This window comes from Pavona decussata, unplaced genomic scaffold (genome assembly GCF_977016875.1).
Source record: "Pavona decussata unplaced genomic scaffold, jaPavDecu1.1 SCAFFOLD_98, whole genome shotgun sequence".
In the NCBI taxonomy this organism is placed as follows: domain Eukaryota; kingdom Metazoa; phylum Cnidaria; class Anthozoa; order Scleractinia; family Agariciidae; genus Pavona; species Pavona decussata.
In genome coordinates, this window is record NW_028145514.1 from 1,825,422 (window position 1) to 1,849,581 (window position 24,160).

General features: G+C 39.3%; 2 protein-coding genes across 5 annotated transcripts in view; one reads left to right on the plus strand and one right to left on the minus strand.

Moving 5' to 3' along the window:
* Positions 1-881: 881 nt before the first annotated feature.
* On the minus strand, positions 882-9,136 carry LOC146472600 (2-Hydroxyacid oxidase 1-like). The gene is made up of 6 exons (XM_085119478.1): positions 8,979-9,136; positions 5,285-5,436; positions 4,325-4,830; positions 3,399-3,560; positions 2,496-2,565; positions 882-1,081 (listed from the first exon to the last, which is right to left on the minus strand). The coding sequence occupies exons 1-6, from the start codon at positions 9,119-9,121 to the stop codon at positions 1,017-1,019; spliced, it is 1,098 nt and encodes a 365-aa protein (XP_084975604.1). The 5' UTR covers positions 9,122-9,136; the 3' UTR covers positions 882-1,016.
* A 5,031-nt stretch (positions 9,137-14,167) lies between these two features.
* The window catches only part of LOC146472601 (serine/threonine-protein kinase 10-like), a 30,916-nt gene continuing 20,923 nt past the window's right edge, over positions 14,168-24,160 (plus strand). For all 4 annotated transcript variants that reach the window (XM_085119346.1, XM_085119347.1, XM_085119348.1 and 1 more), the window contains exons 1-10: positions 14,168-14,542; positions 16,419-16,583; positions 17,729-17,777; positions 19,280-19,338; positions 19,864-19,954; positions 20,799-20,871; positions 21,556-21,613; positions 21,827-21,963; positions 23,345-23,426; positions 23,667-23,774. In XM_085119346.1, the coding sequence (XP_084975472.1) occupies positions 14,396-14,542; positions 16,419-16,583; positions 17,729-17,777; positions 19,280-19,338; positions 19,864-19,954; positions 20,799-20,871; positions 21,556-21,613; positions 21,827-21,963; positions 23,345-23,426; positions 23,667-23,774 (969 nt within the window). In that variant the 5' untranslated portion in view covers positions 14,168-14,395. The remainder of the gene's footprint in view (positions 14,543-16,418; positions 16,584-17,728; positions 17,778-19,279; positions 19,339-19,863; positions 19,955-20,798; positions 20,872-21,555; positions 21,614-21,826; positions 21,964-23,344; positions 23,427-23,666; positions 23,775-24,160) is intronic.

Genomic DNA, 24,160 nt, shown 5'->3' on the forward strand with positions numbered 1-24,160 from the left:
TCCGTACTGTAAGTTTAATACGGATCCTCGTTTTTTTCCCGTTGGTTTATGGCCCGCGCGCTTTGCACTTCCGCCTAGGCCATAAATCAAAGGAAAAAACTCGGTCCGTAACTTACAGTACTCATCTCGAAGTCGGTTAGTTAGAGGTATGTAACTACTGTATGTGCTATTGGAGTAAATAAATAAAATACTCAAATGTTTACGGTGACGTGGCAAAATGATCAAGGTGAGGCGTGAAAGAGTTGGTTAGAAATTTTGCCGAGCTTACAGTTTCCAGAATCTCTTTACGGTGGCCAAAGCAAATTGCCTTCTCAACTCTGTTGCATGATAAAACCAAACATTCGTTTCTACTTCCCATCGACACAGCACAGCAGTTTCTAACCCACTTATGCTTGTTAAGTCAACAGACAAGGGTAACCAAACTACAAATCTAATTCTCTCTTTTTGTCCAGCACATTACCACATTCATTGCTCGCGAAAAGCACTAAAATTGTCAAGGGTGGAGGGTGAATTTTCGAAGAATTCGTCTCCCAAACCGAAAAATAGGAGACAGTCCAAAGACTTTTCTTCCCAGGTTAGCCTGTGAACAGGCTCCCAAGTGGGGTATAGGGCGAAGACTAAAATCGACTAAAATCGACTAAAATCGAGCTCGGATACATACCGCGCTCCGCTCGCCCGGCTCGCCGATTTTTCTTTTCGCCCTATACCCCACTTGGGAGCCTCTTCACAGGCTACCCCAGGTACGAGACTGAGCAAAGTTGTAGAGGCGGGGCCTACATTGAGTCATGATAGTCCCTGCCATCATACCAGGGTATTTGTCATCATACCAAGAAATCCGCTCCGAATAAACTTATTTTGTTACAATTCCTTGCATATTTTTAGCTGTCAGATCAGCCTTGCGTTTGGTTTTACGTTTTTTGTTTTTTTGTTTTTTTCATTTCTTTGTGTAAATTAGCACGTATATTCGGTGGTTGGTACATGTAGTATACAGCGTGTTCCGTGGATGGCGGCTCATCTTAAAGGTGACTAGCTGAGTGTCTCATCACTAAGGAAGGAGTGATGTCCTTGAGAGATGCGCATCCTGACAAAGGAAAATATACAGTAATTAATTCATGTTAAAGCAAACACGGTAGAAACCAGCCCCACTTGTCCGCGTAATAATGGCGTTCATAAGATTTCTCTATTATGATTATTAATATTATTAATCCTTGAATTATAATCGGTCAGGAATTCAGTCACGGACTGCAAATGACTAATATAAACTATATTATTATTGTCTTTAGCTATAATTAGGTCTTTTAGAAAAAGTGAAGGCTTAGACCAACTCCACCCTTCGTTTTAAGGCTGCTCGCACAAGTGGATTAAAGTGGCTGGCATCAGTTTCCATCACTTTACAGAACCTGTACTTCGAAGGATCAAAGTTTAGAAAATTTAAGGTTGCTCTGAACCCCTTTCACATACCAACTTTACAAAATGTTGTATTTGAACATGCTTATTACAGTTCCAGCATGATTAATGGTGGTCACCGACCTCGCTTTTTAGTTATAACCACTTAAAGGTAAATTAAGGGTGCTTTTAACAGTTTAGACTGTTGCTATGGTAATCTATTATGTCGAGAAAACGTACTACTTGTTGACCAATGTTAAGGCATTAGCATTTGTTTGACATCATTATTGCTGTATCACCTGATAAAGAGTGGCAGTATTAATCCGTTAATGTATAAGAACTGGAAATAGCCTATGGACGGGCTACCAAGTGAGGTCTAGTGCGAAGAGACCGAGCTCAGTCTTCGCCCTATACCCCACTTGGGAGCCTGTTCGCAGGCTTGTACTGGAAAGTGATGGAAACCGGTGCCAGCCACCTAAGTGCGATTGAAACAGCCGTGTGAGCTACCAACGATGCGACTGGAGCGGAACGTTTGCGATGACGGCAAATAAAGCTACCTTTATGGACTCTTTTAGTTTGGTACCACTGCACATCTTTTTAAAATCGCAATCAAATTATTGTGAAATCCCCATCAAAATAATTTCAGGGCAAGCCGATGTTAAGCCACGTAGGCGATTAGAATCCCTAGAAATTTCGCGTCACAATCGCAAGTGTAAACAGCCCTATATAGACATGCCCATCTTCGAGACCTTTTACACATGCCACGATTTTTTGTGGCAACTTTACAACAATTTGAACACGTTTTTGATGTAACGATGGCAAAGCGTGGAAGCCCGGGCGTGGAAGAACATTTGCGATGTGAACTTCAGGAGAATTTGACGCGATTTTTACTCACATTAAGACGAATACCTCTCTGAGATGGACATTATAAGATAGATATTCATCTCCCCCTAAGGCAGACATATTTTAACGAACAATTTGAGTACGGTTTTCTAGTGTGCATCTATAATCAGTTTGGTCAGTTCACGTTTGTCTTGGAGATGGGCGTCGGGGTATGAAGTGAAAATGGAGAGCCGTTGATCAACAAAGTTCTAATTTTACCAACTGACCTGCCTGCGCCATAGCTTGTTTTAACTCATCTCTGAGAGTCTGAAGAACTGCTTTAACACCTTCCTCTCCCTGAAAAAGAGAAGATACATGAACACATTGTCTTTGGAAACCCTTCGGCGGGATGCAACTGCAATTTGTCTCGCGATGTGCATCTTGTTTTGCAACAAAACCGTGTGCAGGGCATGTGTACATCTTCCAAGTGGATCTGATCCAAGAACTGGGACGGATAGGACACTGTGATAGGTCTTTGGTCAGACTAAACCATTATCCGTATCGGATCATCTCTTCTCGATCCGGCCCGATTTTGGAACATTTCCGGTCCCAAATGCAGCCGGCACATTGTAAACACCCAGGCCAGTCCGTTTTGGTACACCAGAGGCTTAATAAATTTACTGCGTGTTGATCGTGGTTTTGATTAAGTTAATGAACCTGTAAGAATTAAAAGATCGAACTATGAACGGCAAATACACGAGAGGGTGAATGGTTACTTTGTGGCTTTGTAGGATACCTGGTTCAATTGCCTGGAGGCAACTATAGCTCCGATGCCGAAATCAGAGGACAACGGCATGTAAAACTGCTGTTTGAACGCCGCTTCTTGCCTTTTACGCCTATTTACAATGGTAGAAACAACTGACTTGCTCACGTTTTGTAGTTGAGTAGTACAATTGAGCGCGCTCCGTCGTGATAAGTAGATTATATTGAATGTGCGTGAACTGCTTTAACCTGCCCAAGGTTCAGTTTGTTTAATTTCAGCTCAATATTGTCAATTCTTATAATCAACTTTAATCTTTTGCAACTGTAAGACCTATAATTTCGCCATGGAAATCATTCGCGATGAAACAAGCTAACAAATTTTGGCCCTTTGACTCATTGGAAAGGGAGGCAGGATTTCGCTGTTGTACCTTATAAGCAAGTCCCCAGATAATGGGCCGTCCTACAAACACTGCTCGAGCCCCCAGTGCAAGCGCCTTCAGAACATCAGTTCCCAGTCTCACGCCACCGTCCATATAAACTTCGATCCCAGTCCCTTGGACTGCCTTCACTATCTCTGGTAAGACTTCAATCTGACAAACAAAAAGCAAAGAAACAAACAAGTGAAAACTTGAAATAAGAACCAAGTGGAATAAGAATCAACAAGCCGCAATGTGGCTGCTAAACTCCAATATATGAGAAGATAACCAGTTCTAGTTTGGCTATTGAAGATTGTTCTTCAGCACAGAAATCTGTAGTGTCCAAGAATTGTTCGTTGTGACAGTGCAAACCCACACACAGACATGAGGACCAAACTAAACTTTATATTATGTTGTGAAATAAAGTTTAGTTTAGTTGTTGTACTTAAAATTGTTATATAGGACCTATTTTGGGGTAAAACGATCAATAAAATATAAGAAGAACCGTTTTCTTGTTTCAAATAGTATGAAGTCATTACACTACAAGCACAAAGGTAACACATATTCATGAAAGCTGAAAATCTTTGATTTGGGCCTTGTCTAGTACGCGAAAGATTCTCTCTTCAGTTGTCTCAACAAACGTACCAATAAAATGAACTTCTCAGAACTAAGAAATCTAAAAAACATGTAGGTAAGTTACAATTGCTTTTGATTTAACTTCTAATGGATTGACAAAGGAGGACGGGTTTCTTCCACCAATCACAGAGCAGATTATAGCAAAACCGAAGCAAACGCACTCGATTGAAAACTACTCTGTTACCAACCTCGTTCCCAGGGTCCTCTCCCTTACAGAGGGACCCTGGGAACAAAGCTGCTCTGTTAGATGGCAACATAATGAAGAAATAGTTCTACGCAAGAGATGTACATTTATTACATACAGTTGCTGGAACTCCATCTAACTGGCGGCCTCCGTGATTTGATACCATAATCCCTTGAGCCCCATGTTGCACCGCAAGACGAGCATCTTCCGCTGTCAATATCCCCTTGACAACCAAAGGCAGTGACGTAATCGAACGAAGCCAATCAAGTATTGTCCAGCCCACACTACAGTCTAAGATAGCCTTGATGTATGTATCCAAGTCGGCATTAGTTCGAATGCCTCTCTTCTTTTGAAGAGACGAGAAATTAGCATAACGTAAATGCTCTGGAACGCAAAATTTTGCCCTCTCCCTGTGTTTGCCGTAAAGTGGACAGTCAACGGTTAATAGAACTGCTTTATATCCTGCTTTTTCAGCATTTTTTATCAGCGTTGACATCAACTGGCGATCACTATAGAGCTGCATCTGAAAAAACTTCACTGTGTTTGGAGATGCCAGGGCTACATCCTCTAAACTTTTGTTGGAGTACAAACTTAAACCCATTGCTGTATCCAGTGTGGTGACCGCTGAAAGCCAAAGAAGAACAAAACATTTTTTAACGAAATGGTTAACATTTTCAACGTTTTATAGACTTGCGAAAATAAGTGTAACTAAGTATTCGGAAGATTCACGAGAGACCGTTGTTAGAAACCCAAACTTTCGCAGCGCTGAAAACTGACTTATCCCTTTCGCTTTCGGAGGGGCAAATACGTACATACGTCGTTTAAAGAGCAAAAAAAAAAAAGCGCAGCTTGCATTTTCTGCAAGCTAACAGCAGCTTGTAAAATTGGGGAATAAAAATCTCGTTTCCTCAAATGTGCCAGGTTCCAGGTAATGAGCAAGCTTTTCACAGATGAGAAAATGAACGAGCTTTGCACAGATGAGAAAATGAGCGAGCTTTTCTCAGATGAGAAAATGAGCGAGCTTTTCGGACGGGTGTTTGTATTCAAGGCGGGGTTCTACTGTCCCCTTTCAGCTTACCTTTTACCGTGGCCAGTTCTCCGTCTGGATGTGCCATTCCTTGATATGCAGTGGGTGACACACAGATGGGCATGCTTAGCTTGTGACCCAGGACTGTAACTGAGATATCTTGGTGGGAGACATCTCGCAGCATTCGGGGTCGCAGCTTAATCCTGATGCAAAACGAACTCATCATAGTCTCAGGATAACAGATTTACAGCATTCGCTATCCATTAACATGTAATAGAATATAATTTTGCTATCTCCCACACAATTGCATGATAGTTTAAAATATGGCCAACAAATTAAGGATATTTCCTTATCATAAAGTACTTCAGAAAAAAAGTGACCAAAGCTTTAATCCAGGGATAGAAAACTGCTTCTCTGATCTACAGAACGTCAATAACACTGAACGTTTCGGAGGGTGCAATCTTAAACATTTCCCGGGAGATCATGGCCCCCGCACCTCCCTAGTAGTTCGTGCCTTCGGCGCTTGCTTCACGCCCCACGGCATGAACATCCTCCTCCTGTACTAGCTCGAAATAATTTCCGGAGAGTGTCCGGACACGATGACCGGCCCAATTAATTTTAGCTCGGTCACGTACCGTTTCTGGCCGGTCAGATTATACAAAATAAATAACTCTTAAAACAGGGGCCCATGAACCAAAACTGGCGTTATATATTTCAAAAAAATTAGAGCACTTTAAAGCACTCATTGTCAACAACAAAAGTAAATTACAGCAGCAAAATGAAAATAAGCTTACAGTGTATGTGTATTAATACGCACTGTACACTGTCTGTAAGACTAACCCGCAACACGTTAAATATCGTTATCGTATTCATTAAATTTGTAAATAAGTAAATGCACAGTAAATGCCTCCAAATGTAATGATTTCTGGTGTACGTATCACGGTGTGAGATCTTGATCCTAAAACTCCGCCAGTAATCCATGTTTATACTCTTCATTACAAGAGATTCATCGAGAAAAGCTTAGTAACCAGTTATTTTAACTTGGGTGTGCCGGAACCGGAAGACTTATCAAGTGTTCAAGAAATATGGTAAAATTTGAAAGTCTGGAAATGTTATTTATTGACAACTGCCAAGAAATTTCTCAGGAAAGTTATAAAATATCTCCCTTTAAGCAACACAAACATCTCAAGCTTTTGTGTGTGGCACACAACCGAGAAGCTCTTTCCGTACATTGTGTTGTTGAGCTGTTGAAGTACACTAACAGTAAAGTACTTTTAGATATTCGAGGGCATTACTTCACACAAGAAGACTTTGATTACATCACTCGGGAACATTACAATGCATAGGATAGAATCAAAGAAGTTGGCGATTATCAACATATGATCACATGCCTGCTGCACGGGTTCCCATGACGTGACGTACGGTACGAACATCCGGCTTTTATGTAACTCGCAAATCTTTAGATATATATATTTTTCTGTAACACGTTCCATGACAATCACAACCAGTTTTTGCTTGAATGTTTTTCATTTTGTGTTATCTCTATAGGCCAATAATATCTGGCAAACGTTCAAATGTTTTTACATTGATTCAGGTTCACGGATGTTTATCATTGTATAACCTTTTATGTTTATATTACGCACGCCAAAGATACACACACAGATAAACTTGCGAAGATTGGAATAACTATTGGTTTTCTAAAGTATAGTTCCTTCGCTTTTGTACTTTGATTATATTTATTCTGGGCTGAGGAATTACTTTATATGCAGGGAGAAATGCAAAACTTGAAAATTAACTAATAAAAGTGAATTAGAAAATAAATTATTTTTAACTTTGTGACCGGAAGTGCGTGAACCCCGATGTCTGTTTTCAATGCCCGGATTGTAAACAACGGTTCTTGTTGCATTTTACCCAGGATTTCAGATCAAAGTTCCACAAATGACAATACACAGCGACTTGCTACAACTGAAACAACTGAACAGCATGGAAATTTTAATTTATTTCATTTTCAAAACGATCAAATGTGACCGGTCAACATGACCGGCAAGACGAAAGGTTGACCGGTCAACTCCCAAATCAGTCCGGACATTGTCCGTTGACCGGACGTTATTTCGAGCCCTGCCGGTACTCTCTAATACTACCGAAAACACTGAGCCCGGACGTTATCACATTTGGGATAAGATCATCGGTCAAAACGTTTCATGTTTCATTTTAGAAGCGGTTAATTTGTTCATATTTAGCAACTGTTTGGGCAAGCCATAAACCCTTTTTATATATACATACAAAAGCCCTTCGTATTAGTCAGCACTTTTTGTGTACACTACCTGATTACATTACTGTAATATAACACGGCCTAATAATGTGCGTTGATAAAGAATTTGAATTAATAAAAGTTCAGGCTTATTTTTATGGCTGGAGGTAGAGAGCTTCTAAACGCTCTGGTTGGCCACTATCGTCTGTTGTTTCCGTATGGTCACTTACGAGAGCTCATTCTCATAAACGTTCTCTAGTTACGGACACTTTTCTCTTGCACCTGTATAAAACTAGTACACAAAAATATACTTGCTCATGTTCGTGGTAAAATTTCTCGGCGTTCATCCGAGCTGACAAAATAAAGAGGCTATATAAAGAGAGTCAGTGTTCGGCTCAGTTTCTTAGTTTAGCTAAGAAAACAAGCCCAGAAATGAAAGCCTGGAAACATGTCAAAATGGAAATAAAGAGCGTTCGTTAGAATTGGATTATTGCTGTAAATTCTGTGCACACATGCAGCTGATTTCCAGACTTGGTGTTCTTGTTGTCAGTTATTAATAAAAGCGTCAGTTACAGTCGTCAATTTGAATTTTAAGATCCAAAACATAAACACCCCAAGTCTGATGCTCGATTCCCGATCCTGGATCCTCGATCCTGATTTTCCTGGAAACCACAGCACAGGTGAAAACTTGAGGCAAAGTTTACCACGTCACGAAAGTATGTAGACAAGACAAAATTAAACTGAAGTTTGAAACGTGGACAGCACAAGCTTTTAGCGAGGAAAAATTAATTATTGTTTAAGTCAGAAGGTAACCTTTGAGTGCATTACAGGCGGCCGATTGAAAATTTCAATGAGCGCTTTATGTGACGGAATAAAATATATATTGCGAACGTAAATGAATATCAAAGTTAACTCCCCTCTGGCGTATTCCTATATGGCTTGGGGTCATTCCAGCGTTTCATGCTTTCTTTGAAATCACTACTTGCAATCACAGGTAGTTCAACCTCAAGCTCAAGCTCTGAGCGATGATGGGCGGTCATGGGGAAAAATTAAAATACAAGAGTTTGTATGGGAGTATTTACAATGGGGTTTACGAGGTAGAAATATTGGAAATTTCTCAATAAAAAAATTATTAAAACACTCTTCAATTCCTCCCGTTTGTCTAGATGTAATCAATCAAACATCGGCGATACAAAAGAGACAAATATTTGTAGCGATTTTTGTACGCCTCGATATGACAGAAGATTGAGCAATCGATCGATCCGTTCTCAATAAGAAGTTGTGCCGCTGGCGATGTTCTCATAAAATAATTTTGTCGCAAATTCGCCGGAATATCAGTGAAGTTGAACTCAACTGATTGTAAACTCAAGTTCAGCTACGTGCTATAGTTAATGGCTTTTGGGAACAGCATCCCAACAGAATCAGCGCCTACACATCGCACTGAATGTATAAGAGATTTCAACGGCACATAATCAACAACCAAGCTTTCTTTACCTGTTAAATGCCTGTCGATTTTCGCGCAGGGTAACATCGTCATCTGCTCCCGTGGAATAGTAACCAAATGCATTCTTATCCAGATGTGAGGCGGCGTATCTCTCCAGATCATCGATGGTTACTGGGTCTGTAATGTTCGCCATGTTTACAGCATGCCCGGGTCGTTGGCAGTGATGGGAGTGGAGTGGACTGGACTTGTAAATGTGGGATCTGTGAGACGTGGACTGGATTTGTAAAACATGGATTTGTGAAACACGGACTTGGTTTGTAAAAGATAGATTTGTTAAACACGGACTGAATTTGTAAAACATGGACTGGATTTGTAAAACACGGACCGGACTGATATATATTATAAAAAAAACACCCAAACAATTGCTCGCCTATTTATTTGTCATATTAATTTTACTTCAGTTTCCTTTTGTTACCCTTCTCATGATTAGTCTCAAGTTATCAGTATTTATCAGCAGCTTATCTTGAAATCTGGAAGGAGAGCGCTAGGTCCTATCCTTGAGAAGCGCTTACATATCCTCTATCGTGTTTAAATAAAGGATATGTAAGCGCTTCTCAAGGATGGGCGCTTTCCTTTCTCGTAACAAAATTTTTTTATTTCACTCCAGTCATACATCATCAAGAAGCCAAAATAAAGTGTTAAGCTGTGTCGAATTACCAGGCATATTGTAAAGTATGGACTAGATTAGATTGGATTTATAAAACACGAACTGGCTGGGGTTTGTATAAGCGGCAAAGTCCGTTTAAACAAATGCGTGTTTTACGAAGAAAATGTAGGAAACGGATCTAAAGTAGTACCAAGCCGAGTTTCTCGCTGCTGGGTAGCGATCCGTCAGGTAAGGGCGAAACCACTGCTTGAGACTACCCCTCAAACCAACAAGCGGAGCTTATACAGTAAGCGAGCATGGTTGACCATATCAAAGGCTTTCGACATATCCATATATACCCTGTCTACCTATCCCTCTTGTCTAGCAGCGAGTCAGCGAGACCTCCACGAGGTTAGAGGTATAGGATTTCCCTCCGATGAACGAACGTTGAAACGAGCTGACCATCTCGTGAAGTCGATCTTTAAATGCACTATGTACGCAGCGTTCTGAGGCCTTCGAAACCAGCGGGAGTTAGGAGTCGAACTTCCATGAACGACTACTTTTCGTAAGTGACTACCTCCCATAAGCGACCACCTATCCAAAAAACCAAATTTTTCCCAGTCAAAACTCCATAGTTCGAACTTCTCGTAAATGACCACCTCTCATAAGCGACCGCGACCCTTTTTCGAGGTGACTATAATTTTTATAATTTTTTATTGTTTTCAACCTCTTGTAAGCGACCGCTTGACACATGGTCTGGGCCCGGTCAGTGTTCGAAAGCCGATTAACGCTAATCTACGATTAAAAGTTAACCGAAGTTTTCTCCTCGCTCGTTAAGAATGTTTTTAAGGCTAATTTTAAGCTAATGGTAAAGAAAAGTTTAAGGCAAAACTGAGGGACAAAAATCTTTTGGAAAAATTCGTATGGGTTAGTAAATAAACTCGAATCAAAGTTCACGTTAACCCAGGATTAGCTTAATCGGGCTTTGAACAACGGGGCCCTGATCTTCATGTCTGCTGTATGCACTACGCTACTCAGAATTTACGAGGAACTTTTAGTGACAACCTAGCACTGCTCGTATTGTAGCTAGGGAAATGTATGCAATATATTCTTTTCGAATAAGTAGATGTCTCAGACCTGTTCCTAGAAGACATCCCCTTTGGTTCGACTCTTATAAGCGACCACCACCGGTAAGTGACCACTGAACCTTGGCATTTTGGGTGGTCGCTTAAGGGAGGTTCGACTGTAGTTCCGTACTCGTCGTAGCCCTTTTTGAAAACAGGTACGACTTTAGCTCCCTTGCGGCGGAATGATTTATTTAAATAACTTGGAGACGGGATGGAGCAATCACAGAGGATATTCCCTTGGGAAACTTGGCTGGGAACTTTTCTACTCCTGAGGCTTTGGTGACATCAAGGCTCTCTAGTGTGGTTTCGACCTCGTTGACCGTGACCAGTTCAGTCATAACGGCGGGATCATCACTGAGAACAAAGCAGTTATCGTCAGAGGAACTGTCGTGAGTGAATACTAATGCAAAGTAGGTGTTGAACAAGATGGCTTCTCCAGAGGGTTATCAGCAGAGGATCTAAGTGCAGACTAAGTTCCAGGGTCCACGGGTGCATCATCTACCGCTGGCATAGTGATACAGGTAGGAATCATGTGGTGCCTGATTTAGAATTTTGTTTTGAGATCGACCAGAAGCTCTAAGGTTTCTGAGTATTTCTTGCCTATGGAGATAAAGAGAAAACGTGAAAAATTCATCCGCGGACAAGAACTTTCATATAAAATTAACGAGATGAGCTAATGAGAACTAAAAAAGATGTTTAGGTTACCTTCACAAATTAAAACGTTCTTGCCCGTTATTACTTTGGCCAAAAGGATAATAACCTTGTGAAAGCAAATCATTTCATTCAGTTTTCTGGGCAACAAGGGCCGACCAGGAAACCTTTTATACTACCTGAAGTCAACTTAGGCCCAGTTAGGGACGGTGCCCCCTAATACAGAAATATTTTGAGGCAGTTTATGGCTATGCGGAAAAAGGAGATCTGGCTGATAATTAAGCAACAGTAATTCTAAAATGCTCTAATATATAAAGCATACAATGAATGACGCTTTTGTCCAAATTGAACTTTGATGATCTCTGAAAATATGCATGGTGGCTACTCCAATTTTTTGGATTCCAATAACCCTTGCAAAGATCTGCTTTTCCTTCATAGACATAAACCGCGCAAAACTGAATTTCCCCGTATTAGTAGGCACCAAGAGAGGATAGGCACCGCCTATGGGAAACCAGAGAGCCTTCTTGGCCGGCTAATCGGGGAAGGGGAGAGGGACCTCCCTCGCTCCTCCTCCCTTTCCCCGATTACGCCGGCCACGCAGGCTAGAAACCAGAGTTCTCGGAGCATCTCAGGATCCACAGAACGTATGCAAAGTAACAAAAGGAGTCACAGTCCTAAAGTACCTAACTTGTGATAATGAATTAATAATAACAACTTTATTTATCCACGGAATCCTTATCACTAAAAAGTGGTCTTCTAAAGAGCCGTGCGCATTAAACCTAGTGCTAAAAAGCTAAGGCATTAAAATTAACAAACACCTATAACAAAATCCTATAATAGGTGCTAAAACTAAGTTAGAAAAATTCTAAAATACAATAGCGGAATAGAAACTATTTAAAGTAGTGGCCTGCTTAGCCTCCGCTGACAGACTGTTCCATGTTATTGCGGCCCTATAACGAAAACTTTTCTTGAGGGCCTCATTGTTCGGTCGCGGAATAAACAAGTTATGTTGTGCACCTCGCAGATTATGTCTATGAATAGTATTAACGCTAGCAGATTTATCAGACAGGTATTCGGGTACCAGGTTATTTACAGTTTTGAACATTTAAGAATTCAGTTGTTTTGCACGTCTGCCAGCGAGGCTATTCCATTTAAGAGCATTGAGAATCGGGGCCGATCTGGCGTCCCAACTAGACCCTGTTATTATGCGTGCAGCCCTGTTTTGTAATTTCTCTAGTTTTTGGCTGAGGCCATTACCGATACAGCCCAAGACAGCGCTACAATAATCGAGATGCGGAAGAATCAATGACTTGTAAATCGTGACAAGGGTACTCTGGGGACATATCGGTCTTAGCCTCCTCAGGGCAGCAAGTACTTTAGCAACTTTACTGACGACTTCGGAGATGTGAGCCTCCCACGAGAGTGTTTCATCAACCTGAACGCCCAGGCATTTGTAACTATTGACTCTTTCAATTGAATGCTCATCAAGGCATGTGTGAGGTTCACTAGGGAGCAAAGCGATTCTCTGCCTTGTGCCTGTAAACAGACATTTAGTCTTGAGGATAGTAAGACTTAGACGGTTAGAGTCAACCCATTGTTTCAGATTGCCTAGATCGTGAGTCAGGGATGAAAGCAGCTCTTGAGGATCTTTGGAGGCAAACGTGAGATTAGTGTCATCGGCGTACATTCTCACATCTGACAGAAGATTACAGTTTGGGAGATCATTTATGTACAGTAAGAATAGCAGGGGGCCAAGAATTGAACCTTGAGGCACCCCACAACCAATTAAGCTGTAGTTTCAGAATTTGCGTCGTTTATAACTGTAACTTGAGTTCTATCAGAGAGGTAGTCTCGGAAAAGATTGAGACTTGCACCTTTAAACCCATACAGCTCCAATTTTGATAGGAGGATCTCATGGTCAATAGTATCAAATGCCTTTTTTAAGTCAAAATTAGTATCAATGAACATTCAAATGATAACTTTAAAGTGTTAATTACATCATTACCAGTGCCAAAGGAATTTTTAACCCCTAACAGGAGCTCCTGCCCCTAAGTAGTACAACAAATTTTGACTTTGTAGATGAATCCAGTAAAAAAACATAAAGAGGAAATTTGTGTTGAATGATACGTTTGAATATTTCATATTGTATATTGAACTACACTTTATTATTTCTTTAGTGTGTTCAGGTTCCTTTCTGTTTTGTACGTGTCAATATTCTTATTTTAATATCTGTTAGTTGTTTGTAATACAAAGGACAAGTTCTTGTTTGATGAATCATCACTATTATATAAGCCGGTCTGTTGTATTAAATCTGGAACATTTTTTCAAAAGCTGTTGATTGGTTGAATGACACATTGTGCATGCGGGCTGAATGGATGATTGATTTTCAAAAAGTCTTTTAAAATTAAAGAAACCACGAAATTTTTAATACTTAAAACAATGAGGAAACTTTAAACCCGGGAAAGCTCGATCGATGGTAAGTTTGTGAACTTCAAACACTGTGGACTGAAATCATTTTCACTTTTGGTGAGTTTTGTGATTCGAAAAGCTACTGAAGTAACTCACGGAAGGAGCGTGAGACACTCGCGAATCACGCGCGAACATAAATCCTTCAACTGTGTCACGGTGTCTTCTCGTTTCGAACGGGTAATTGCTCACCGCCTTTTTTTACTCTAACGTTATTAGTTCATAAATCCATCCTGTCACGACAATAAATATTTACGCGAAAAAAGGAAAAACATTTTAACTTTAAAAGGGTAGTGCGTGACAAGGTAATTTCGTTGAGTGGGGACTGGTAACCCACATCAGGATGTGACGTCATCTCGTGGAATGGAGGAGGAAAAGACTTGAGTGAAAAGCAAAGCAAAGCAGAAGACTGATTCTGGAAAGCCGCCTTCATATTTATGCTTTTCTTTAACTACTATCGGCCTCTTAAAGTCCAATTTTCAGGACCTTATATCTGAAGCTCTTTCAATCTTATTGCTCGCCATCTAATTGTAGAAGTTGGTGATAAGCTCAAGAGCGCTTATGGTGAGAATCCAACATGTCGTCTTTCTTCAAACAACTATTCCCTTTTATGAAAGTCAAGAAAAAGAAGGAGTTTTCTTACATCATTCGTGGAGTGGATCCAAATACTGTGTGGAGCCTGGTCGGTGAATTAGGAGATGGTAGTTTTGGGAAGGTGTACAAGGTAAGATTTATACAATGCATATATTAAAGATTAATTTTAAATTATAGCTTGTTGAGCTTTAGATACCGGCTAGTTCAAGGTTGAGTCGATTCAAGAGGCTTTTAGCTTCCGTCCAGCAATATTACGATGTCACACGTTTGTGAGGTTATGAAATATTTTGGTTGTTAATTCAAAACACGATGCAACAGGGAATGATTTGTTGGAAACATATTTGTACATTTCGTCAATCGTAAAAGATGTCACAGTGTGAATAAAAGACGAAAATATTCAAGTTCCTCATTTGTATGTAGTGCTAATAATTTCCTGGCGGCGTTAGAATTGTGATACTGCAAAAGCAGACATCGTGTTTGCCTTTATTATGTCTTATGCAAAGTTGTTCAAACATAGACAACGCTTGTTTTGTAGGATAGTTGTATGTATATGTAAATAGCTTTAATGAAAACAAATTTTAACTTGTTTGGTTAGTTGCGGTCAGATCAGGATTCACAAAACTGCGACACTGTTTGATATGTTTGGTAAAAAATTAAATTCCATTCCGTAAATGGCCTAGTTTTAAATAAGCTTTGCAGGAGTACTAATAGCTCAATTGCAAGCTAAAAAGGAGCCAAGACAAATGTAAACAAACTGAACTGTTTTGTCTTCCTAACTCAGAAAGCTGACATCAATTAATGCACCATAACAGCTAAAAAAAATGATCTTATTCACCCTGTATTAATATTCATAGTCAGTTTTATGGTGGGAAAAGCTATTTTAAGTGCTTTAAGTTTCTCAAGTAGGTTGTTAGCTGATGAAAACAGGAAAAATCAGAATGAAACAAACCGTGACCATATTTATATTTGATGGTCGTTTGTTTAAATATGTAGGAAATTAAAATGGCTTAAGGCTTTGAAATATTTCCTCCTGCAGGGCAAGGAATCATTATTTGCAATTTGCATTTTGTATACATTTTTAAAGAACCCTTGAGGGTGCAGATTTAACATTTTATGAATGTGAATCTTTACATTGATAAAAAGCCATTTTTCATGTAAAATCATTGATTCTCTTCACCTGCCTATTTCTGAAGCAGTGTTTCAAATCAGAGGTAACAGTAAAGGAAGTGTCAATCTTTTTTAAAGGTTGAATGCTTTGAACACCAGATCCATGGTCAAGGCTGGAAATCAAAATGAGTCCCAGGAGTTTTGTGATTCAAAAAAAATTATTTAAATATGCAAATTATGGCTGTGTGTTTCCTGGCAAACGTTTTGCATGCATTGAAATAAACTTTTGTTAACAGAACAATGTTGGTGTGACAAGCAAGAGTTCTCACCTTGTGTCAAATTACTGTAAATCTCCCTGGCTCAAGCCCCAGACTTGACACATTATACAGGGTACCCAGGAAATTCTCCCAGGACTAATTCACAATCATAAGGGCTCTGTCTCTCCATTTTACATTTTTTTTACTTTCCTTCACAATTTTTTTTATGGAATTATAATCTTGACCTTCATCCATTGTCTAACTAATTTTTTTTTACATAGTTAACTATTGCTGTAATTCTACCAGCTTTGAAGGTTAAGGGAAGGGTAATTTTCTACACATTCGCTGGTGCCTTTGGAGGTCAATGCATGCGATGTTGGCCCAGAATCGCATATATATTCTGGAAAAATGACTAACATGTCAATAAGCTTGTCGTGTAGTGGTGAGTGCATCGGGCTTTTGATCGGACAGTCGGAAGGTTGGAGGGAAAGTGTTTTTTTTGGTGTGTTGTTAAAAGTAGCTGACAATAGTATTAGCTCCTTTAAGATTAACAACATTAACTTGCAAATGTGCGCCTAGACAGCTTGTAATGATGCATGTTTAGTATTTTATTTACTTGTTTTACGGAAATTGTTTTCTTAGGCAGAGCGCAAGACTGATGGAGTGTTGGCTGCTGCTAAAATTATCGATGTCAAAGATGAGAGCGAGCTGGATGATTTTATGGTAGAAATAGACATTCTTAGTGAGTGCAAACACAGTCATGTTGTAGGAATGTATGAGGCATACTACCATGAAAATAAGCTATGGGTAAGTACTGAAGTCAAGGCAAATAACGTAGATAAGGTCGACTGAACCCAAGAGAAACAGTGACTTTGTTTCTCGGTGAATTGTTGTTAGCAATTATTTACTCATAAACAAATTTGGTGTTTCCTGGGGCAGCAGTCATACTGATGATAAAGTAAATCTCTTTATATTGGTTGCAGAATGTGCAGTTCCAGAAAATATCCATACTCCTCCCACAGAAGGTTTTTTTGTTTTGTACCCCCCTCCCCCCAGGAAATTCCAGTTTAGCTTCATACTTTGCTTCTAATATTTTGGCTTCTAAGACTCCTCTCCCCCTAGGAATTTCTGATGACCTTCCATGGTGTGGGTATGGAACTGCACTTGAATTCCCCATTCATTTTAAGAGATGAATGTGAAAGTACTGATAAGGGTATTGGAGTGAATGAATTGGTAATTGAAGGAGAAAAACATGGCCATTTTGTAAGGGGGGTCCACTGTAATAGTAATAATAAATTATTGTCTACGACTTCCAAAAATAATTCTGCCCTCTGAATTTCATGTAACATCTGTTTGGTTGATGCCATGGCAAGCATCTGCTAAAACTGCCAAGAATAAGGAAATTAGGATTCAAGAAGAAATTTTGCAGATCAGGTTTTATTGACTGGGGGTGGCATAATTAGCATAAAGTATCCCAAAGTAGTTCTTCAGTAACAAATTCTTTCACAGAACATAATGGAGGATGGGTATGTTAGATATTCAGGGGTCAGCCATTTCCTGGATGGAGTAACGTGAGCCCCACACAAGGTGGAAGGTAGGAGGGGGGGGAATGGTGGAAAAGACCTCAGAAATACTATAAAGATACATTAAAGCACCCTATGTTGTAGAAGTTATTTTGTTCTGGGGATACTGAGTGTGAGCATGACAGCTAATAACAACTGCTGACCACCAAAGCCTGTAGACTGCATGTCCCTGATTTGTTAATTTCTTTAAAATTCTCAACCTTCCAAAGTCAAAGCATTGAATCTGTATTGATTAACATCAAATAAACTAATGAAGTACAGTCTGGGCACATTAGCCATGGTTACACCAGTGACCCAAAATAAAACATGATTTCTCCCGTCTAATAATTTTCCCTTGGTAAATTAACTGGTGGTGTTCTTTTGTTTTAGATGATGTTAGAATTTTGCTCTGGGGGAGCATTAGATGACCTAATATTAGGTAAGTCTTTGGTATGCAGTTTACTTAAAGCAAGTTCACGATTACAGCTGTAAGTAATTAATATACATGTAGCTTGCTGCTTCAGTGTAAAGGTTCCTGACCTTTATTGATTTTATTCAAACACTGCCACAAATGAGAATGATGTAGACTCAGGCAAACTTGGAAAAAAGAAATTCCAAGTGTTCCTATCGGGAGGCGAACCTAAGATCTTCCGATTACTAGTTCGGATGCCCTACCTCTGAGCTACAGGAGACTCGTGGGAGCTTTTAAAAAGGCCATTAAACTAGGTTCATGGTACATCATTCTCATTTGTTTACCAGGCTTAAAATATTACATCACATTTCCTTTCATTGTGCATATGCCACTCATTGACATTCTAATCTTAGTAGAATGCAGGATGTTTTTCCTATGAACCTAGTTTAATGGCCTTAGCTCCCACGATTCTCCTGTAGCTCAGTGGTAGAGCATCTGAACTAGTAATCGGAAGGTCTTAGGATCGACTCCGGATAGGAGCACTCGGAATTTATTTTTTCTGAGTTTGCCTGTGTCATTACTGAATAATACATCATTCTAATAATTTGTAACGGTTCCAAAAAAATCTTCTTGACTGCAAATAGTCACTTTCTTTTCATGTACATGTATTTTAGAGTTAAGCAATGTTATTTTAATAATGTAGGCTTGTACATGAGGAAAAGGACTACTGTTCCCTATCTATGAGTTGCATTCCAAAAGCATTTCTGGTGTTTTCTTGGGTCCAGTTCTCTCTTTTTCAGTCATGTGCCTGCTTACTTAACTTTCTATAATCATGCCAATTTTTTTGCCCCTAGGATCCCAATGATTTCAAAAGGCTAAAAAGACAAATATTAAAGAAAGTTTTATCTTAGGCCCAAAACAGTAATAATGACTGTGCACATGTTTTTGCCTGACCATCACAAATCTGATGTTACGCTAAACAATGTCTCAAAACACAACATGAGGAGATGGAGAAGATTGCTGAAGACAAAAACAAAAACGTTTTTTTGCGCATCAACCTTTGGATAAGTAAATCTCTAGAAAAACTATTATTTCATGTTTAAATAATAAAAAAAATTAAGAAAATGTGCTCACGCAATTGATATGGTACAAATTTGAAAGTAACACTGTGGAAAAAATCGCCCTAATTCTTACCTTTCTGAAATGCATGTTAGGTGTACTCTTTTGTCCGTTCACTTTGACTTTACAGTCTTCAACAATTGAACGATAGCATGAAAATTTTGGTTCACATTTCATTTTCTTCATGTGTATCTAGCATTGGGTTTATGGGATTTATCATTTGAAGCATTCAAAGAAAAATGTTTGAAACATCTAAAACAAAGTCTCAAGCATTCCAAACGTTTCACTGTTTCGGTGCATTTCAGGTCTCAAGCATCCCAAACATTTCACTGTTTAATTGGTGCATTGCGTGCCGGGCAAATTACAACATGTGCTCAGTCTAACAAGAATCAATGTCCTTTTTACCCTAGAACTTGAGCGAGGTCTCACTGAGGAACAGATTAGGATAGTTTGTAAACAGATGTTTGAGGTAATGTCAATGTTATTATGTTGATGTACTTTTTTGAAACATACATGTATGAGCTGTGGCTTTGTTGTACTTCCAGAGATCATGTTGCAGTTGGCCAGGCAGTAATGAGTGGTGTTATAAAGAAACATTTACTAAAAATACAACATTAATTTTAATGTTGTATTTTCAGTAAGTGCTTCTTTTGTCATCTCAAGGAGCACTGAAATCCTTGGAAAACAAGTGTTTTCTTGAAATCCTTTGCCATCATGGAAAACTCTTCCAAATGCATGTGCAAACATGTAAATCCTTGCTGTTTTGTTTGTAATGCAATGTCAGCTGGCACAAGTATAAAATATATCTATTTTTTTATTTTTCAAAACTGAGGCAATTGTGCCAGGGCAGATACCTTGATATTTTCATCACCGTAACATTTGTATCATATAAACCAGGCTTAAGTACTCACTGTTAACCACCTCCTAAATTTAACCCCATTGTTATGATGTGAATTGGATGCTTTATTGTTTGTGAATATTTTCTTTGTTATAGTGCCTTCACTTTCTTCATACCCACAAAGTCATCCATAGAGATTTAAAAGCTGGAAACCTGCTGCTCACAAATGATGGAAACATCAAACTTGGTAAATTATATCATTGTCACAGAAACTAAGTGACCCGATACTTTGGAGAATATCAATAGTATCTCCATGGCAGCCATGGGAAACCCAGTTATGTAGAAAACTAAGATTATGCAAAAAAAAAACTCTCTCTCGACCATTGCCTTTTTTGGGGAAAAAGGAAGGCTTATAATATGTATCTAGATTTAAAATTGTGTGATTCTATTTGAAGCATGGATCAGCTGAAGTTTTTGTTTGATATGGATACTTAGGGTCGGGGGTGGGGGGTCAGGTGGGTGATGGTATTTGTTTAATCATGTTTTAGTTTGTTAGATGAAGCTTCAGTTTGTAGTAGTTTACAGGGATGTAGCTAAAAAAAATCTCAGTGGGATAATTAATAAACCCAGCCGATGCTGTTGGACTGTGCAGCACCTTTTAAAATCAAGTCAGCCTCAAGTATTTGTGTTCTATTGAAATTTCAGCCAGTGGTAAGATCTCTTTTAGACAGTGAAATTCACCAGCTGGTAGCCAGCTCTTGGCGGCATCCCTGAGTTTAGAAGATCTCAGTTTATCCTGACATACACTCATTCGCATTTTTCAGCTTAATACATTGTCCTGCTGCCGATTATCATGTGTCATAAATTTTTATTTCTAGCCTTCTCAATCTTGTCTGTTTTGGCTATCTGTACTTTCATGCCTTTAGTACTGACAGCTATCTGGTAGTTAACTTTTGGTGCCTGTTTGGAAGCCAGGTTGTAATGTTCTGATGAAGACAGTTTTTCATATTAATCAACTTTGAAAGGCTGGTCCTGGTGTATGGCATACAGATTAAGATCCTGGTAATGACATGTTGATTATTGGTTCACAGCTGACTTTGGAGTTTCTGCCAAAAATAAGAAAACTGTTCAAAGAAGAACAACTTTCATTGGAACACCATATTGGTGAGTATGCTTCTTTTGACAACAACATTGCTCTTTTATACTGCCGCTGCAAATAATATTGAATATTGAAGGGACTGGGTGGTGTGGGGGAGCAGGAGTGTAAAAGTCCAAAGTGACAACCCAATGTTGGAATTGCAGTTGCTTCAAATTATTTCTACTTTGTTGTACACTCTGGTTGAACTACATAACAAATCTAGCTCAATGGTTATTGTTTGACCTTTAGCCTTGAATTAGGACAGAAGCGTGTTGGTGTTAGTAGTGAGTAGCCAACTCACCCCTCCCTCTCCCCTTCTGAGACATCCTAAGGTTGGTGGTTCTTGGCCTATCCTCTGCCATCACCTTGTTTACTCAGAAACTTTGCTCCACATTCACTCTTCACTCTGGTGTATGAATATTGGTACCAGTGACAGACCGCTAGGGGTAACTCAGAAGAATCCTGTCCAGGAGGCCTAGTTAAAGTTATGACCAACCTTTGCAAGTTTCTAACAATCTAGACATTAATTTAAATTTAAATTTAGAAAAATGATATAATTATTATAATTCTCGGAATTTTTACACTTCAAAATCATTGGTTGCAATCAGAAGGTAAAACTACCTGGCATCATTTAAATGAATTTATCGGGAATCAAAGAGATTTACTTTTGTGCGATATTGATGAGACTACTTTATGTTTTTGTTTCTTAGGATGGCTCCAGAAGTTATTGTAACAGAGACATGTAAGGATGATCCATACGATTACAAGGTATGATGCAAACTATTGTGAACTTCATACTGTCTACTTTCCATGCAACTTTAGAGGGTAATTCTTCTAGAGTAGTTATAGGCAATGGCTTTTCTAATACTACAGGTGTATACTGAAAAAAAACATTAATCATTTGAAAATTTTTTAGAACTATGCCCCTGAATTACGTGGCTATTGTAAGCCTATGTTGATTGTTGTTTTGTTTATGATCAGGCTGATATTTGGTCTGCTGGCATTACGCTGATAGAGCTTGCGGAGATGCAGCCCCCTTACCATGACATGCACCCCATGAGAGTGCTGTTTAAAATCCCTAAAGCTGACCCACCCATGCTGCAGCTTAGAAATAGATGGTAAGTTGATTTGTGCTCAGGATCATAGTAAAGTGTGCTGGTGTATTATAGCTTACCCATGATCACAAATGACGTGGAATATCTTATTATTCCCTGAGCAAATTCTGGGCTTTGGTGATCCCAGATCCAAGGCCCTGTAATCCTAGCAGCAGGGTTCTCAGGTGACGTCAGAGTGTCTGGGAATCTGGCTTGTGTGGTTCCTGATCTCACTTCATTGTCCCTCCCCTACCTACCTACCTACCTACCTACCTACCTACCTACCTACCTACCTACCTACCTACCTACCTACCTACCTACCTACCTACCTACCTACATACCTAACTACCTACCTACCTTCCTACCTCCCTAATACCACGCTCTTCACTATGAGTATTGCAAATAAGACTGCTTCCCTAAAGGGGAGGTCCCCTTCATGCTAGTCTGCTGTGGGTAAAAATATTCGAGAAGATGGTAAGAACACTAAAATACAACTATGACCCAGTCTCCTTTGGCATTTATTTTTCGTGACACATCAGGGCCCAGTTTCGAAGCCCAATTAAGCTAATCCTGGATTAACATGAACTTTGATTCGAGTTTAATACTAATCAACAAAGATTCCTCCGAAAAAATTTTTGTCCTTCAGTATTGACTTAAGCTTTTCTAATCATTGGCCTTTAAACACATTTGTAATGAGCGAGATGAAAATCTTAATTAACTTTTAATCGTGGATTAGCGTTAATCGGCTTTTGAACAACCACGCCCAGATGAAGTATTTTAAAACCAGGAAAACCAACCAGGAATCCTGGCTTTGAAAAGTTTGTTCTGTGTTGTACTTATCCCATTTCCGGATTTAGAACCTGTGAAACACATGCATACCTTGAAAAGAAAACGATTCCCGCTTGGGACAACATGTTTTTCTTTTCAAGTAAGGTGTGTCGAAATTCATGTTACACAGTGTTAGACTGTGATATTTTCATATATTTTGTACTCTCATTTCTTCTCTACGGCCTATTTTAAAATATATTTGCTGTTTCCCCAAACATAGATCACAAAATATTTTGTCTCTTCCCCATGTCTCACGCCTTCTGGCGGGAGGTGATTTTCATGCACTGTCAAGTGTTTTACTTGCTCTGCTATCCCTGAGAGAAATAAGGGTGGGGGGTGGCGGGGTGGAGACAAATGTTTGGTTTTGGCAACAGAGTTGGTAAGGTAATTTGGCTACTGTAAAGAGATTTGAGTGCTGACGTTCGAGCGCTAGCCTTCCTCAGGGCTAATATTCAAAACGTCAGCACTACGGCGAATCTCTTTATGGCGGCCAAGTTACCTTAAAACCAAACATTCGTGTCAGAACTTAGGTTGTCTCGTGATACCTTTTAACCTTGTCATTCATTTGTCTTTTCAGGTCAAAGGACTTTCATGATTTTCTATCTCTTTGTGTTGTGAAGTCTCCTGAAATGCGATCTTCTGCTGGGGATTTACTTGATGTACGTAAAAGGAAGTTTATTTTTAGATTTTGCTCTATGTTATCAGTTAGTTTATACTAGATTCTCAAACTTCTGCTGTGTATTTGAATTTTTTTATGATTCCAACATCTCCAGTTTTAATTCAAAGGGATAACATATACTCCGTCCTTCCTACCTGTTGTGTTAAGATTTTCTACATGCACGTATAAATTTATGTAACATAACTGTGACTCATCCTTTGCCATGATTGTTTTTTTCCAGCATCCCTTTATATCAGGAGTTGTTGACAGTAAACCATTGAAAGAACTTTACAATGAAGCCAAGGCCATTGTGATCGAGGAACTTGAAGACCTTCCAGAGGACAAAGAGGTGCTGTTTGTTAACTTTTATTTTAGCCACCAAAAGTGATCAGTAGTCAACTTCCCCTTACATTGTTATTACATCATCAAACAGACAGGTGAAGAGAATATACATCAAGCAAGTCATTTTTAGCATTGTCGTGATTTACCACCAAATTCTCACAACTGAAATTGAAAGTAATTTACTACAACGTCTAGGGAGAATTGGTGTTTTGACCTTCGAAATTTGGCAGCGCCATCAGGGCCCCGTTTCTCAAAACTCTGAGGAGTTCTTGGGTCCGAGAATTACATACTTTAAAATCCTTTTCTACCGATTTGTGGCAGGTTTTTGTTCAAGTAGCTCAGTGTGTTTCTTAATCTTGTAAAAGTTTTCAATCTTTTAGCTTTCAAAATTCT